The sequence below is a fragment of the Diceros bicornis genome, chromosome X (assembly GCF_020826845.1).
Source record: "Diceros bicornis minor isolate mBicDic1 chromosome X, mDicBic1.mat.cur, whole genome shotgun sequence".
In the NCBI taxonomy this organism is placed as follows: domain Eukaryota; kingdom Metazoa; phylum Chordata; class Mammalia; order Perissodactyla; family Rhinocerotidae; genus Diceros; species Diceros bicornis.
In genome coordinates, this window is record NC_080781.1 from 45092129 (window position 1) to 45108518 (window position 16390).

Sequence of the window (16390 nt, forward strand, 5' to 3'; positions counted from 1 at the left end):
GTGTTTGCTTATTTTTCCCATATTGAAAGTATCTGGTCACAGTTTCCTCTTGCTGCCACTGCGTGGGGGTCAAGAGCTGTGTATTCTGTGCCCACATCAATCTGCGGGTGCTCTGGTCAGCCCGTGGCTGAGCTGAGGCACAGCTGAGCTGAAGCATGACTGAGCTGATGCGTGGCTGAGTGGAAGCTACTGGGGCTGCAGCACAGGAGCAGCTGGATCTGCAGCACAGGAACAGCTGGGACTAGAGTGTGGCTAGACCGAAGCAGCTGGGACTTGGGGTGTGGGGGGGTCCAAGAAGCCAGAGCTGGAACATGGCTGAACTTCAGCATGACTGAGCCAAAGCAGCTGGAGCTGGAGTGTGGGAACAGCTGGAGCTGGAGCATGGCTGGGTCGATGCAGCTGGAGCTAGAGCACAGCTGGGTTGAAGTAGCTGCAGCTGAAGCACAGCTGGACCAGAGAAGCAGGATCTGGAGTTAGAGTGCTGCTGTACTGAAGAAGCTGGAACTGGAGCACAGCCAGGCTGAAGTAGCTGATGCCAAGTCACTTGGAGCCTGAGCACAGCCAAGGTGAAGGAGCTGGGGGAGGGGCGTGGTCAAGCTGATGCAGCTGTGGCCGGAGCATGGAAGAGCCGATGCTACTGGGGCTGCAGCATGGTCAAGCCAGGGCCACTGGTGTTGGGGCACCAGGGAGCTGGAGCTGCTGTTTCTGGAGCATGTGCACCCCAGAGCTGCTGGTGCTGGGGCTTTGGGGAGCCACCACCACTGGGGCAGAGGCACAGGGATGCCACCGCAGCTGGCCCTGGGGCCAGAGCCAAGCTGAAGCACCACTGAGCTGAGGCTGCACGGCCACTGTGCTGAAGCACCTGGCAGGTGGGTGGGGGGGGCTTACTTTTGCCTCCCCCATCCCAGAGGTTTTTCACTTCACCATTGCTCTCTGCTCTCCTGAAAGGCTAGCTTCTCAAAAGTACCCTCACAACAGTTCTGCTCCCTCTATAGAGGGAGTCCCCATGGGCTGTGAGGGATCTTGGAGAGCACTGGTTTTCCCATGGAGGGCCGCCCCTCCCCCCACCTCTGAGAGCCATGTGGTCTCAGTCTCAGGATCGCAGTCATTGGGGAAGGAAGGGAGCTCATCTTACCTCCTTCCATCTCCTCTGGGGATTCCAGCACCTCAGCCCTCAGGTGTATGGCTGCATGGGTGCCTCAGACATCCCTTGTGTTGTGTGACTAACTTCTGTTGGAGTATGAATACCCTTTTTGTTGTGTCTTAGAGGGGGAGAGTTCAATAGGGGAAGCTCACTCCACCATGATGCTGACATCACCTATCAGGTTGTTTGTTTTTCTGTTGTTGAGTTGTATGAGTTCTTAATATATTTTGGACATTAACTCCTTGTTTGATATATGATTTACAAATATTTTCTCCCCGTTGCTGGGTAGCTTTTTTATTTTGTTCCTGGTTTCCTTTGCCTTACAGAAGCTCTTTAGTCTGATGTAGTCCATTTGTTTATTTTCTCTTTTTTTTCCCTTGCCTGAGTAGACATGGTATTTGAAAAGATCCTTTTAAATCTGATGTCAAACAGTGTACTGCCTATATTTTCTTCTGGGAGTTTTTTGGTTTCATGTCTTACCTTAAAGCCTTTAATCCATTCTGAGTTAGTTTTTGTGTATGGCAAAAGATAATAGTCTATTTTCATTCTTTTTCACCTGGCTGTCCAGTTTTCCCAGCACCATTTATTGAAGAGATGTTCCTTTCTCCATTGTGTGTTCTTGGCTCCTTTGTCGAATATTAGCTGTCCATAGATGTGTGGTTTTATTTCTGTGCTTTCAATTCTGTTCCATTGATCTGTGTGTCTGTTTTCATAACAGTACCATGCTGTTTTGATTACTATCGCTTTGTGGTATGTCTTCAAGTCAGGGATTGTGATGCCTCCAGCTTTGTTCTTTTTTCTCAGGATTGCTTTAGCTATTCGAGGTCTTTTGTTGCCCCATATGAATTTTAGGATTTTTTGTCCTATTTCTTTTAACAATGTCCTTGTGATTCTGATTGGGATTGCATTGAAACTGTAGATTGCTTTAGGTAGTATGGACATTTTAACTTTGTTTATTCTTCCAATCCATGCACATGGAATATTTTTCCATTTCTTTCTGTCATCATTGATTTCACTCAATAATGTCTTATAGTCTTATAGTATAGGTCTTTCACTTCCTTGGTTAAATTTATTCCTAGATATTTTGTTCTTTTTGTTGCAATTTTAAATGGGATTGTCTTCTTGAGTTCTCTGTTAGTTCGTTGTTGGCATATAGAAATGCAACTGATTTCTGTAAGTTGATTTTGTACCCTGTGACTTTGCTGTAGTTGTTGATTATTTCTAATAGTTTTCCAATGGGTTCTTTAGAGTTTTCTATATATAAGATCATGTCATCTGCAAATAGTGAGAGTTTCATTCCTTTGTTGCCCGTTTGTATTCTTTTTATTCCTTTTTCTTGCCTAATTGCTCTGTCCAGAACCTCCAGTACTATGTTGAATAAGAGTGGCAAAAGTGGGCACCCTTGTCTTGTTCCTGTTCTCAGAGGGATGGCTTTCAGTTTTTCCCCATTTACTATGATGTTGGCTGTGGGTTTTTTATATATGGCGTTTATTATGTTGAGGTACTTTCCTTCTGTACCCATTTTGTGGAGAATTTTTATCATAAATGGATGTTGGATCTTGTCAAATGCCTTCTCTACGTCTATTGAGATGATCATGTGGTTTTTATTCCTCGTTTTGTTAATGTGGTATATCACATTGATTGATTTGTGAATGTTGAACCATCCCTGTGTCCCTGGTATAAATCCCACTCATCATGGTGTATGACCCTTTAATGTATTGCTGTAATCAATTTGATAATATTTTGTTGAGGATTTTTGCATGTATGTTCATCAGTGATATTGGCCTGTAATTTTCTTTCTTTGTGTTGTCCCTGCCTGGCTTTTGGATCAGGATGATGTTGGCCTCATAAAATGTGGAAGGAGGTTTTCCATCTTATTCAACTTTTTGGAATAGTTTGAGAAGGACAGGTATTAAATTATCTTTACATGTTTGGTAGAATTCTCCAGAGAATCCATCAGGTCCTGGACTTTTATTTTTGGGGAGGATTTTGATTACTGTTTCAACTTCTTGACTTGTGATTAGTCTGTTCAGATTCTCTATTTCTTCTTGATTCAGTTTTGGGAGGTTGTATGCATCTAAGAATTTATGTATTTCTTCTAGATTGTCCAATCTGTTGGCATATGGTTTTTCATAGTATTCTCTTTTAATCCTTTGTATTTCTGTGGTATCCATTGTAATTTCTCCTCTTTCATTTCTAATTTTATTTATTTGAGCTTTGTCTCTTTTTTCCTTAGTGAGTCTGGCTAAAGGTTTGTTGATATTGTTTATCTTCTCAAAGAACCAGCTCTTAGTTTCATTGATCTTTTCTACTGTTTTCTTAGTTTCAATTTCATTTATTACTGCTATAATTTTTATTATTTCCCTCCTTCTTCTGACTTTGAGCTTTGTTTGTTCTTCTTTTTCTAGTTCTGTTAGGTGTAGTTTAAGATTGCTTATTTCTGATTTTTCTTGTTTGTTAAGGTGGGCCTGTATTGCTATGTATTTCCCTCCCAGGACCACTTTTGCTGCATCCCATATGAGTTGCTATGGTGTATTTTACATCTTCATTTGTCTCCAGATATTTTCTATTTCTCCTTTAATTTCTTCATTGATCCAATAGTTTTCAGTAGCATGTTGTTTAGTTTTCACATATGTGTCACTTTCCCTGCTTTCTTCTTGTAGTTGATTTCTAGTTTCATAGCATTGTTGTCAGAAAAGATGCTTGATATGATTTCAATATTCTTAAGTTTATTGAGGCTTTCCTTGTTTCCCAAAATATGGTCTATCTTTGAGAATGTTCCATGTGCACTTGAGAAGAATGTCTGTTCTGCTCTTTTTGGATGGAGTCTTCTATATATGTATCTATTAAGTCCATCTGATCTAGGTTTTCATTTAATTCCACTATTTCCTTGTTGACTTTCTGTCTGGATGATCTATCCATTGATGTAAGTCAGGTGTTGAGGTCCCCTACTACTATTGTGTTGCAGTTGATTTCTCTTTTTAGGTCTTTTAATAGTTGCTTTATGTACTTTGGTGGTCCTATCTTAGGTGAAAATATATTTATAAGAGTTATGTCCTCTTGGTGGAGTGTCCCTCTTAACATTATATACTACCCCTCTTTGTCTCTCATTACCTGTTTTATCTTGAAGTCAACTTTGTCTGATATAAGTATCACAACTCCTCCTTTCCCTTGTCTACCATTTGCTTGGAGTATCATCTTCCATCCCTTCACTCTGAGCCTGTGTTTGTCTTAGAGCTGAGACAAGTTTCCTGGAGGCAGCATATTGTTGGTCTTGTTTTTTAATCCATGCAGCCACTCTGTGTCTTTTGATTGGAGAAGCAAATCCATTTACATTTAGATTATTGATGTACGAGGACTTAATACTGCCATTTTATCACTTCTTTTCCCATTGTTCTGTATTTCCCTTGTTTCTCCTCCCGTGTATTGGTAACTGCCAATTCAATTTGGTGGTTCTCTATGATGGTTTTCTCAGTTTTCTCTTTATTTATCATTTGTGTCTCTATTCTGATTTTTTTGTTTAGTGGTTACTGTGAGGTTTGTATATAAGACCTTGTAGAGGAGATAGTCCATTTTCCAATAGCCTCTTATTTCCTTAGTCTAAGCAGGTTCCATCTCATTATTCTTCCCTAAGTTATTGTTGTCACAACTTATTCCATTTTGTGTTGTGAGTTTGTGATTAAAACGAAGTGATCATACTTATTTTTGATGTTTTCCTTCCTTTTTCTTTAATGTTACAAGTAAATGTTTGCTAACATGTTCTGGTAGAGAGCTGAAATTTTCTGCTTTTGTCTGTCTGTGTATCTCCTTGCTCAAGGCTTTGTAAACCCTCTCTTTTTTTTTTTCAGGTATAAGGGCCTTCTTGATCATTTCTTGTAGGGGGGATCTTGTGGCAATGAACTTCCTCAGCTTTTGTTTATCTGGTAAACTTTTTATTTCTCCATCATTTTTGAAGGGTTTTTTTCACTGGATAGAGTATTCTTGGCTGAAAGTTTTTGTCTTTCTGAATTTTGAGTATATCATTCCACTCTCTCCTAGCCTGTAAGGTTTCTGCTGAGAAATCTGCTGAAAGTCTGATAGGAGTTCCTTTGTAGATTATTTTCTTCTGCCTTGCTGCCCCTAATACTTTTTCTTTGTCATTGACTTTTGCCAGTTTTACTAATACATGCCCTGGCGAATGTCTTTTCACATTAATGCAATTAGGTGTTCTATTAGCTTCATTTACATGTAATTCTTGCTCCTTCTTCAGGTTTGGGACGTTCTCAGCTATTATTTCTTTGAACAATCCCTCTGCTCCTTTTCCCCTTTCTTCTTCCTCTGCAATACCTTTAATCCTTATGTTGCATTTCCTAATTGAGTCAGATGTTTCTCAGAGAATTTCTTCATTTCTTTTTAGTCTTAGTTCTCTCTCCTTCTCTATCTGAAGCATTTCTATATTTCTGTCCTCTAAGTTACTAATTCTGTCCTCCATAATATCAGCTGTTATTTCAAGATTCCAGATTTTTCTTTGTCTCATGCTTTGTGTTTTTCATCTCCAACTTTTCTGATTCATTTTTCTGTATAGTTTCAATCTCTTTTGTGAAGAATTCCCTCTGCTCATTCGTTTTATTCCTGATTTCATTGAACTATCTTCCTTAGTTTTCTTGTAACTCGTTGAGTTTCTTCATTATAACTATTTTGAATTCTCTGTCATTTAGATTGTAAATTTCTGTGACTTCAGGATTGATTTTGGGGCCCTTGTCATTTTCCTTCTGGTCTTGAGTGTTAATATACTTCTTCATGCTATTTGATGGGGTTGACTTGTGCCATCGTGTAGTGGTAGTATTTGGTTGAAAGTTCCACCTGCCACCACTGGGGGCAGGCAGGAGCTGTGTATTCTGAGCCTGCCATGATCCCTGGCAGCTGTGTCTGTCCTTTGGAAGCTGGGCCAACCAGGGCTTGTCTGCGTTTTCAAACTGCCCACTGCTGCTTTACACACGTAGGCACAAAGGCCTTCTGGCAAGAGTCCCCTGCTGTGGCCTACTGGCTGAACTGGTGCATCAGGCAGGTGGGGGGCTTTATTTCATGTGCATCATCCTGGGGGTGCCCCTGCCCTGCACTCACTGTCTTCCCTCCTAGGCTGTTTAGTTTGGTGAATACACCCCTGCAATTGCTTAGCCTCCTTGGTGTGGAGCGTTCCCATGGGCTGGAAGGCAACTCCAAGAGCAAAGGCGCTCCCATGGGTGGCTGCCCTTTCCCCTCTTTCCGCTCAGAGTTGCATGCTGGCCTCCATGCATGGTCCCACACCCTAGATCACTGCTGTTTGGAGAGGGAGAGGAGATCCCCTTACCTCCTTCCACTGCCTTCCAGGGGGTCCAGCACCTCCACCTTCAGACATATGGCTGCGTGGATATCTCAGACATTTATTTTGTTGTGTGAATGTCCTCTGTTGGTTTATGAATGTCTTTTCTTGTTGTATCTTATGGGGAGAGACTAAGGGAAGAGCTCACTCCACCATGATGCTGATGTCACTCCCTCAAGTACTTTTTCAGGCCCTCCTCTTTCTCCTCTCTATCTGGAACTCCAATAAGATGATTATTAGTCTTTGTTGTTGTTGTTTTGATACACAAGTGCCTGAATCTCTGGGTTTTTATTTTTCAATATTTTGTCTTTCGGTTGCTCATATTAGATGATTTCTATTGGTGAATCTTTGAGTCTAATGACTCTTTTCTCTATCATTTCTATTTTGCCATTAAGTCCACTCAGTGACTCTTTTTATTTTGATTATTGTACTTTTCAGTTTTAAAATTTCTACTTTATTCTTGCTTATATCTCCTATTTCTTTGCTGAGTCTTTCTATTTTAATATTTGTTTCAAGATTGTGATTGCTCATTCAAGCATTTTTGTAATAGATAATTTAAAACAATTCCAAAGTCTGTGTCATCTCATTATTCATTTCTGTTGATGGTCTCTTTTCATGTGAGTTGAGATTTCATGGTTATTTGCATGTTGATTGATTTTAGTTTGTATCTTGGAGATTGTGAACATTGAGACCCAGAATCTTGTTTATATCCTATGGAAGTTGATCAGTTCAGTTTTCAAAACTTTTGCAGTACTATGTAGATCAGTCTTGTGTGTACACCACCTAGTGGTCAGTCTGGGACTTGGGTGGAGGTTTACTTGCTAGTTCAGTTTCCAAATATTTCGTATGCTGATTAGAATTGGATCAAGGCACACATAGGTCAGAATTGAGCCCAGGAATTCAAAACAACATTAGCTTTTCTAAACTATTCCCTCTCTCTTATTTTTTCGGTACTTTCCAGTTCCTTAGTTTCCCATTTTCTGCCCTCTATTCAGAAACCAGCCACTTTCTTGGTTGTACCACTTGCATAAACAATTTGCAGGAGGAGACAGAGAGGAAAAATTAGTTTGAAGTTTAGTTTTGTTCTCTTGATGCTGTGCCTCCATCTAGAGAAAAGACCTCATCCCTTAGAGCTTTGATTCCTGGAGGTTCCCATTATGGATGGACCACACTTGCTTCTGGGCTGCCTTTGCTATCACTGCCCCCACTGTGGGACCAAAGAAGAAGTAGAGTAAATAAAAACCTGAGGGATTTCCAACACTCTCTCTGAACTTTAGGAGCTCTCTTTTCCACTCCTCAGGCCATAGCTTCAAGGCTTCTCCTGTATCTCACTTTGTCTGCTAAACAATGCTCAATTTTGGGTTTCATGTCATGTTCAATTCAGGCTCAGGATGTTGGAAGGAAAAAAAATAATATTGAACTTATAACTGTTTAGGGGGTATTTCAAACTCTAATACTCTTCCCTGCCCCACCTACCTATTTTTGCTTTTTAGTTTTCAAATAGGTGTCCATCCATTCTATCAAGGTTTTATATTTGAGTTAAGTGAGATATAAAAGAAGGTCCTAGAAGTGGACCCAGCTCTATGTGTTTTAGGCAGCATATATTTGGGTCTTGCTTTTTATCCAATCTAACAATCTCTGTCTTTTAATTGGTGTGTTTAGACAATTCATATGTAAAGTGGTTATTGATATAGTTGGATTAAAGTCTACCATCTTGCTAACTGTGTTTTCTATTCATTGCATGTGTTCTTTGTTTCTTTTCTCTCTCTCTCTCTTTGCTTTTTCTTATTTTATTTAAGCATTTTTTATGATCCTGTTTTATCTCCTCTATTTACTTGTAATTTATGTCTTTTTTTTTTTTTTTTTTTTTTTTTTTTTACTTTTTAGTAGTCCCCCTAGGGTTTACAAGGTACGTTTTAAAATAATTTGGGCTCACCTTCAAATAATACTATATTGCTTCATGTGCAGTGTGAGTACTTCATAACAGTATATTCTCAATTTCTTCCACCTTTTCCTTGTGCCATTGTTGTATTCAATTCATTTCTATGAATGCTATAAACACCCAATACATTGTTACTATTATTGCTTTAAACAGTCAGTTATCTTTTAGAACAATTAAGAATATGAAAAACCAAAAGATATATTTTGCCTTCATTTATTCCTTTTCCAATGCTCTTCATTTATTTATGGAGATCCAATTTTCTGGCCTATAGCATATCCCTTCTGCCTAAATAATGTCCTTTATTATTTCTCATAAGGTAGGTCTGATGGTGATGAATTTCCTGTTTTTGTTTGTCTGAAAAAAAGTCTTTCTTTTGCCTTCATTTTTGAAGGACATTTTTGCTGAATTCAGAATTCTGGATCAGCGGATTATTTTTACTTTCAAGGTTTCATTCTACTGTCTTTTTGCTTATATGGTTTCTGACAATAAGTCTAATGTAATTTTTCTCTTTATTCTTCTGTAGGTAAGGTGTTCCTCCCACCCCTTTTTCCTGGCTGTCTTCAAGATTTTATTTTTGTCTGATTTTCTGGAGTTTGAATTTGATATGTCTGGGTGTGGTGTGGTTCTTTTTAAAATTTTATTTACTCATCTTGGTGTTCTCTGAGACACTTGGATCTGTGATTTGGTATCAGTCACTAATTTTGGAAAATTTTGGCAATTATTTCTTCAAATATTTCTTCTTCCCCATTCTGTCTCTCTTCTCCTTCTGATATTCGAATTACATATATATTACACTGTTTGATAATGTCCTAATGTTCTTGAATATTTTGTCCTGTTTTCTTTTTTTCTCTCTGCATTTCAGTTTGTGTAATTTCTATTGATCTATCTTCAAGTTCACTGCTTCCTCAGCTATGTCAAGTCCACTGATGAGCATATTTAAGGCATTCTTTAAATCTGTTATTTGTGTTTTTTCTCTTGCATTTACGTTTGAGTCTTTCTTATACTTTCCATCCCCCTGCTGAAATTACATATCTAATCTTGCATGTTGTCTACCTTTTCCAATAAAGGCTTTAACATATGAACCATATCTGTTCTAATTTCCCTGTCTGATAATTCCAACATGTGTGTCATAACTGAGTCTGGTCCTGATGATTTCTTTGTCTATTCATATTGCTTTTTTTTTATTGCTTTGATTCTTCCCTTCGTGCTGCTGCCTGAAGACAATTTATCTCTTGCATTCTTTAAAGATGTAGAATGCTATTATTTTACTTGATGTCTTTTTAGCATGGTAGTGGGAAATAGGGGACTAAGGACATTCTATGTTTTTCTGATTAAGCCTCAGTCTTAGGCAGGCTTATCCTGAGTCTTGGAGGTGTAACTTTCACAAGTGTTCCTGCTCCTCCTCTAAATACAATGGTAGGCCTAGCACATATTCCTGCCCCATCTGGGTTAGAGCATTTTTTCTGTTTTCCTTCTCGAACTATACTGAATTTCCACCAGTGCCTTCAGTTCCTGCTGTCCTTTCTTCTGCAGATTTAGGGTCATTTTCCCTAGGGGAGAAAGAGTATATTGGTCTGGGTAGAGTTTCAGTGGTATTGGCCATTCCTCTCTGCCAGCTGCAGTGAATTTCCACCAGTGCTCTCAAGCTATAGTTTTATTGCCTTTTCCCATGAAGATTAAGGATTTTGTTCCATAGGGTACATAGGGAGAATGGTCTGTGCACAGTTTAAGCGATGGCTGCTGTTCTGTTTCCCTCCTCAAGCCAGAACTATAGGATATCTTTCTGAGGATTCTTCTCAGTCTTTCCTGTTAGCACCTGGTGGAATTCCTAGAGGAAAAGTCTGCAAGAGGATGCAAAACCACCTGTGTCTGCACCACTCAGGGGCTTCACATTCTCACACTAGCCCACAACCAACCTTTAACAATTAATTAACGATTTTTAACTGAATCTAATGAGTGTATATGTTGTTCAGTAGTATCTGCAAAAGAATAAGCAAATACCTGGGCCCTGTTGCTCCCTGCAGATACCTGTCTCTACAATTTGGGGTTAGCTGTTTGCACTGCGATCTCAGTTTTATGATGAATTCAAGATAAGTCAATTTGCAATTTTCCAGGGTTCTTTTCTTGTTACAATGGTGGGAGAGATGCTCTTTCCAATGCTACATCTCTGAGTTGATACCAGAAGATCATGAAAACCTGGGGATAAGCTTTTGAGGCTCTATTTGTCTTCCAGCAACCATACCCCAGTTTACCAATTCCCCTACAATGGTGATCATGGTGGGTTTACCAGCTCGAGGAAAGACCTACATCTCCACGAAGCTGACAAGATATCTCAACTGGATAGGAACACCAACTAAAGGTATATGTCTGAAACTCTTTGTTCTATAGCCATCTACAGGCTACTGGCTGAAAACAGAGTAAGGTAGCAGGTGGCAGAAGGGACAAAGCCCTCAGTACCAGGAATATCTCAACCCATTATTACCAGTATTAGGGCTATTACTACTATTACTGCTACTATACTACTACTACTACTATTACTACTACTACTACTACCATTGCCAATACACTCTTATAAATTTTACAATTTCTTGAGCACATACTCTGCCCAACCCCATGCTAGGTGCAGGCATAGGAAAATTAGTAAGATGAAATGTCTGTTCTCAAGGAGCTCCATTATTGCAAGACCTCCAAACAACTCTATGAGTAACATACTATTTTTATTGCCATTACTATTATTACCACAACAATATTATTTTTATTAGCATCAACATTTCTTCACAATTTTCTTCAAACCTTAGGGGCTGTTGAAGCACATTGAAGCCACAGCCTGGAGGTCCCCACAGGGTCTTTTTTGAAGCTGGGCACCTTAGGTCACCTCATCCTCCCGAGTCCGGAAGGCTTCTGCTCTCTCCAAACCTCTCCTTAGGTCTGAGCCTGTCCTGCTTCTTTCCTCCTACAGAGAGGCCTCCTTCCCTGCCTGTCGATCTCCTCCCTAGCTTCCTACTTCCAACTTTCCATTCTCCTCAATGTGGTCTCTTTTCTGCTTACTACCCCTTATTGAGCAATCACTCTTCTATTCTCCATTTGGTTTTTCTATCCGCCACCCTATATCCCCATTCCTATCTGATTCCTCTGTTCCCCAGGGGAGGACTGTGCTTCTCTGAGCTCCCAGGCCAACTCTTCCTACTGCCCCCTCTATGCAAACACTAATTACATAGTGTGTTGTTGCAGTGTATGTCTGGGTCTGTCTCCCCAGCAGCTGCTCAGGGGGCAGGGGACTAGGTTATGTTCATTTCTGTCTCTCAATTATGACCAGATTAAGACATTTGGAGGCTCTAAACACTAAAAGATAGGGTGCCCCCAAGTCATATGTAATTCAGAATAAAAACAGTGAATGTAAGAAAGTCTACTAACGGTTTTTATTTATCCCCTGGTGACTATATTGATGCTTTTAAAGAATATCAACTTATCTGAAAAATTTTATTGGGGTCATGTTTCTCCTTTACTGGTGCACTAAGCAAGTATTTAGACTCTGTCTTGTGAAATGGAGCACTGGTCCCCAGTGCAGAAAACAGTCCTCCTCAAGCATTCATTTATTCACTCAATCATTAATTATTTGTTGAGCACACAGCTGTGCCAAGGCCCTTGCTGGATGTCGGGCAAAGAAAGAGAAGTAAGATGGGATGCCTGTCCTCAAATAACTCACATCTATTCTTAAGTTCTAAGATGTTCTTAAGTACTCCTACGAAGGAGGAACTAGTACTATCATCATTTCACAGTTGACAAAATTAATGCCCAAGAGGTGAAGTGCCTTGTGTAAAGGTACATAGCCAGTAAGTGACGGAACCAGGATATAAACCCACATCTGGTTGAGTCCAAAGCCTGACACTCACTGTGCCAGGTCTGATTCTTGGCTCTACTGATGGGAAGAGAAAAGAATCCCACATTGGCCCTGTACTCTACATTCTCTTCCCCTCCTTTCTCTTGCCCATCCCAACACCCTATCTATCTGCCCCCTTCCCTCCCTCTCTCCAAGTCTTCTCTTCTCTTTCTCCCATTTCCTCTTTCCCTTCATGTACTTTCTCTTTCTCTAATTCACTGATGAAGAGTTTCCCAATGGTTTTCCATGTGCCAAAATCCATGCTAGGCATTGGAGGTGCAAAAATGGGTGAGAGTCACACCCTGTCCTTGAAGAGTTCTCCATCTGGCTGGGATGCATAAGAATACCTTATGTCACCTAGGAATCCCAGAGCAGGGTGCTGAGAGGGCTCATAGAGGAAATCACCAACTGGAAGGCAGTGAAAGCTTCCAGATAGGGTATGTTTGAGCTGGGTCCTATGGGAGGAGTAGGACATTGACAGAAGAGAAGAGGAGAAGGAACAGTTCTCGTGGAGGACTGCAGGCTCTGAGGAGCCTCTGCTGAGTGTAGGGGCACATGGGACAGTGGTGGATGGGTCTCTGCTCTAATGAGCCTGCTTCCCATCTGCTCCACTCCAGTCCATTCTCACAGAGGCCCTCAGAGTTATATTTCAAAGCACAAAGCTGACCATACCTACAGCCTCCAAGGTCCCCTTGGCCTGCAGGTTTAAATCCAAGCTCCTTAGCCTGTCATTCAAGGCCCTCCATGACCAGCCCTTGCCAATTTCTCAGGCCTCAGTCACAGTGGATGACTCATCATCCCCTAAACATGTTCTGCCTTCTGCCAATGCCGTACCTTTGTTCAAGCTGTTCCTCTACCTGGGGTGTCTTTGTTCCCCACTTCCATCCCCCCTTCCTGATTGTAAAAGGCCTGCCTTCCTAAAAGGACCGGTTCAAGTGCTGCTTTCTCCAAGAAACCATCTCAGATCTCTCCAAGTTTAATTAGTCTTTCCTTCCCCCTTACTCCTTTGCATGGCTCTGTCAGTGCACTTAACAAACTGAGTGGGAGCTCTCTGTTTACAGGTTTACTCTCAGTCCTACCTGCTGTATTGTGAGCTCCTTGGGGCCCCATTACGCAGAGCTAGTTCATGTCTGACACCACAGAATACATGTCCTACTTCACTGAGTAGACTGCAGAAAGTATTCATTGGATGAATAAATGAAATATTATATTATCTCTTCACCTATTATCCCCTTTATTTTCCTTTCCTTCCCTCCTCTCTAGTTTTTCTCAATTATAAATGAGAAAGTATGGCCTAGAGAGGGCAATACATTTAGATTCTCTCTCATGATACAGAACAATATAACAACATTGAACTGGGATTCAGAAAGCTCAGTCTAGTTCTGTCACCAGCTGCCTCACTGTTTGACCCTTGGTGATTGATTTTACTCCCTAGATCTCAATTTCTTTATCTTTCCAATGGGGTAGGGCATTAAAACAATTGGAGTTTATGATAGAATAGTGGAAAGACCACCAGTTTTGGAATCAAACAGACCTGAGTTTGAATCCCAGCTCCCCACTTATTAACTGAGAAAGGTATTTACTATCTCTGAACTTCAATTTTCTCATTTGTAAATAGGAATGGTGATTCCTACTTTACAGGGCTGTTCTAAGGACTAAATGAGCTGGTAGTCCTAATTTGAAGCTTTATAAGCATATTATATAGCTAAAAATTATACCTTCTTCTATGAGATCCCTCCCAGCAAGGACATTTTTTTTGCCACTGGGATCTTCCCAACCTCTTTACCAGGGCTCCCTGCTTTCAGTGTTTAATTTAGGCCAGTATCGCCGAGAAGCAGTGAGCTACAAGAACTACGAATTCTTTCTCCCAGACAACATGGAGGCCCTACTTATCAGGAAGTAAGTACCTAACATTTTAGGGACCTGTGCTGCGCCCTGGCTGAGGGAGGGCTTTGTTCAGATGATGGGGGAGGGGAGCAGAGCATCTTGGGTTAACGAGGAGGCCCTCTAGGCTCTCAAAGTGTGGTTGAGACAGCCCTTTTACCACCCTACACAAAGCCTCTTTATGGTCATAACCATCCCCTGCTTAAGAACTTTTAACAGTCTCTTACCTCTGACAGGAGAGAGTAGAAACTTCTCAGCCTAGCATTAGAGACAAGAGTCTCAATAGCTTGGCCTACTCCAGTCTCTCCAGTCTCATTCATTCAACCTCGAGGTCTCTCTCCTCTGTAAGACTGAGGACTTCCAGAGCAGAGCCCTGTTGTTAGTGCCACCTAATTGATTCCAACTCCTAGTGACCCTGTGTACAGCAGAGTGGAATCTTGCCCAGTCTTTTGGCATTGCTCCACTGCTGTTCATAGCGTTTTCATGGCCAATGTTTTCAGAAGTGGGTGGCCAGGTCCTTTTTCCTAGTGTGTCTTAGTCTGGAAGCTCTACTAAAACCTGTCCACCAGGGGTGACCCTGCTGGTATTCCAAATACTGGTGGCATAGCTTTCAGCATCACAACAACATGCAACCACCACAGTATGACAACTGACAGATGGGTGGTGTGGTTCCCTGACCAGGAAATGAACCTGGGCCGTGGTGATGAGGGCACCAAATCTTAACCACTAAACCACCATGGCTAGCTAGAATAGAGCCTGGGTCTCATTTATTGATCCATGCCTTCATAATAGAACCCAGCACAGAGTAATCACTAAATAGATTTTTATGGAAAGCATAAATACATTACTACTATCATACCTGTGCTTGCACTGTTACCCATGCCAGGAATGCCTTCTACTTCACAGACCATATACCCAGGCTCTACCTGGCGTCAAGAGCCAGTTCAGCTTGAGCTCTATTACTTCAAGGGTTGGAGCCCTTAATATCATGGCTTCCATCATTAGTCCACGTGTCCTGGGTATGCCACTTTGTGCCTGCCCCTAAGATGTGCAAACAGAGCCACTTACAACTACGTGACCTCTCTGTGCTTGTCATGGTGCCTAGAACACAGGACACCTTGTGTAGATATTCTATAGATGAATAATTTAATGTAGGACATCTGAGACATGGTGCTAAAGATAATTCAGAAAAATAGAGAGAAACCCATCTTGGGGATAGGGATTGTCTCTATTTCTTTCTCCATCTTTTTCAGGCAGTGTGCCCTGGAAGCCCTGAAAGATGTCCGTGACTATCTCAGCCATGAGGAAGGTCATGTTGCGGTAAAGAAATTTGCATTTTCCCTCGGGTTTCTGCTGGGATGTAGAGCAGCTAATATATATTGAGCATTTACTATGTTCCATACATTATTCTAAGTACTTTGCACATATTAATTTAATTCCCCTCCCCCGTGAGACAGGGGGACATACCATAATTGTTATTATGCCCCATTCTATAGCCCAGAAAATTGGCACACAGAGAGATTAAATAATTTCCCAAGATGGTACAATGTGTATGTGGCAGGGCCAGAACTGGAATCCAGGTTGTATAGCTCCAGAATCTACACTCTTAACCACTATGCTCTACCACTCCACCCCCAAGAATTCAGCAGGACTACACTAGAATTTAAGACTATAGTACAAACATTTTTGAGTTCTAGAGATTTACCTAAACATCTAGTCAATTTAATCTCATAGACCCTTGGGATAGGATTTATAAATTCTAAAAGGGAAAGAGATCCTCAAATATATAAATGGTCCCATCTAAGGTGCTGAGGATAGGGAGTTGTTTCCTGTCCTTTAAGAGCTCCAGGGGCCGGCCCCGTGGCTTAGCGGTTAAGTGCGTGCGCTCCGCTACTGGCGGCCCGGGTTCGGATCCCGGGCGCGCACTGACGCACTGCTGCTCCGGCCATGCTGAGGCTGTGTCCTACATACAGCAACTGGAAGGATGTGCAACTATGACATACAACTATCTACTGGGGCTTTGGGGGGAAAAAAAAGGAGGAGGATTGGCAATAGATGTTAGCTCAGAGCTGGTCTTCCTCAGCAAAAAGAGGAGGATTAGCATGGATGTTAGGTCAGGGCTGATCTTCCTCACAAAAAAATAAATAAAACTGTTAAAAAAAAAAAAAAACAAGAGCTCCAAAGTGATAGAGAAGGAAG

The 16390-nt window shown here is 41.2% G+C and overlaps 1 protein-coding gene across 2 annotated transcripts in view; it reads left to right on the top strand.

Annotated features, from left to right (window-relative positions):
• The window catches only part of PFKFB1 (6-phosphofructo-2-kinase/fructose-2,6-biphosphatase 1), a 94783-nt gene that overhangs the window by 56702 nt on the left and 21691 nt on the right, over positions 1-16390 (top strand). Inside the window, exons 2-4 of one of the 2 annotated variants that reach the window (XM_058535895.1) lie at positions 10661-10786; positions 14113-14206; positions 15445-15511. In XM_058535895.1, coding sequence (XP_058391878.1) covers positions 10661-10786; positions 14113-14206; positions 15445-15511 — 287 coding nt within the window. The remainder of the gene's footprint in view (positions 1-10660; positions 10787-14112; positions 14207-15444; positions 15512-16390) is intronic. The other variant, XM_058535896.1, reaches the window with a different exon arrangement.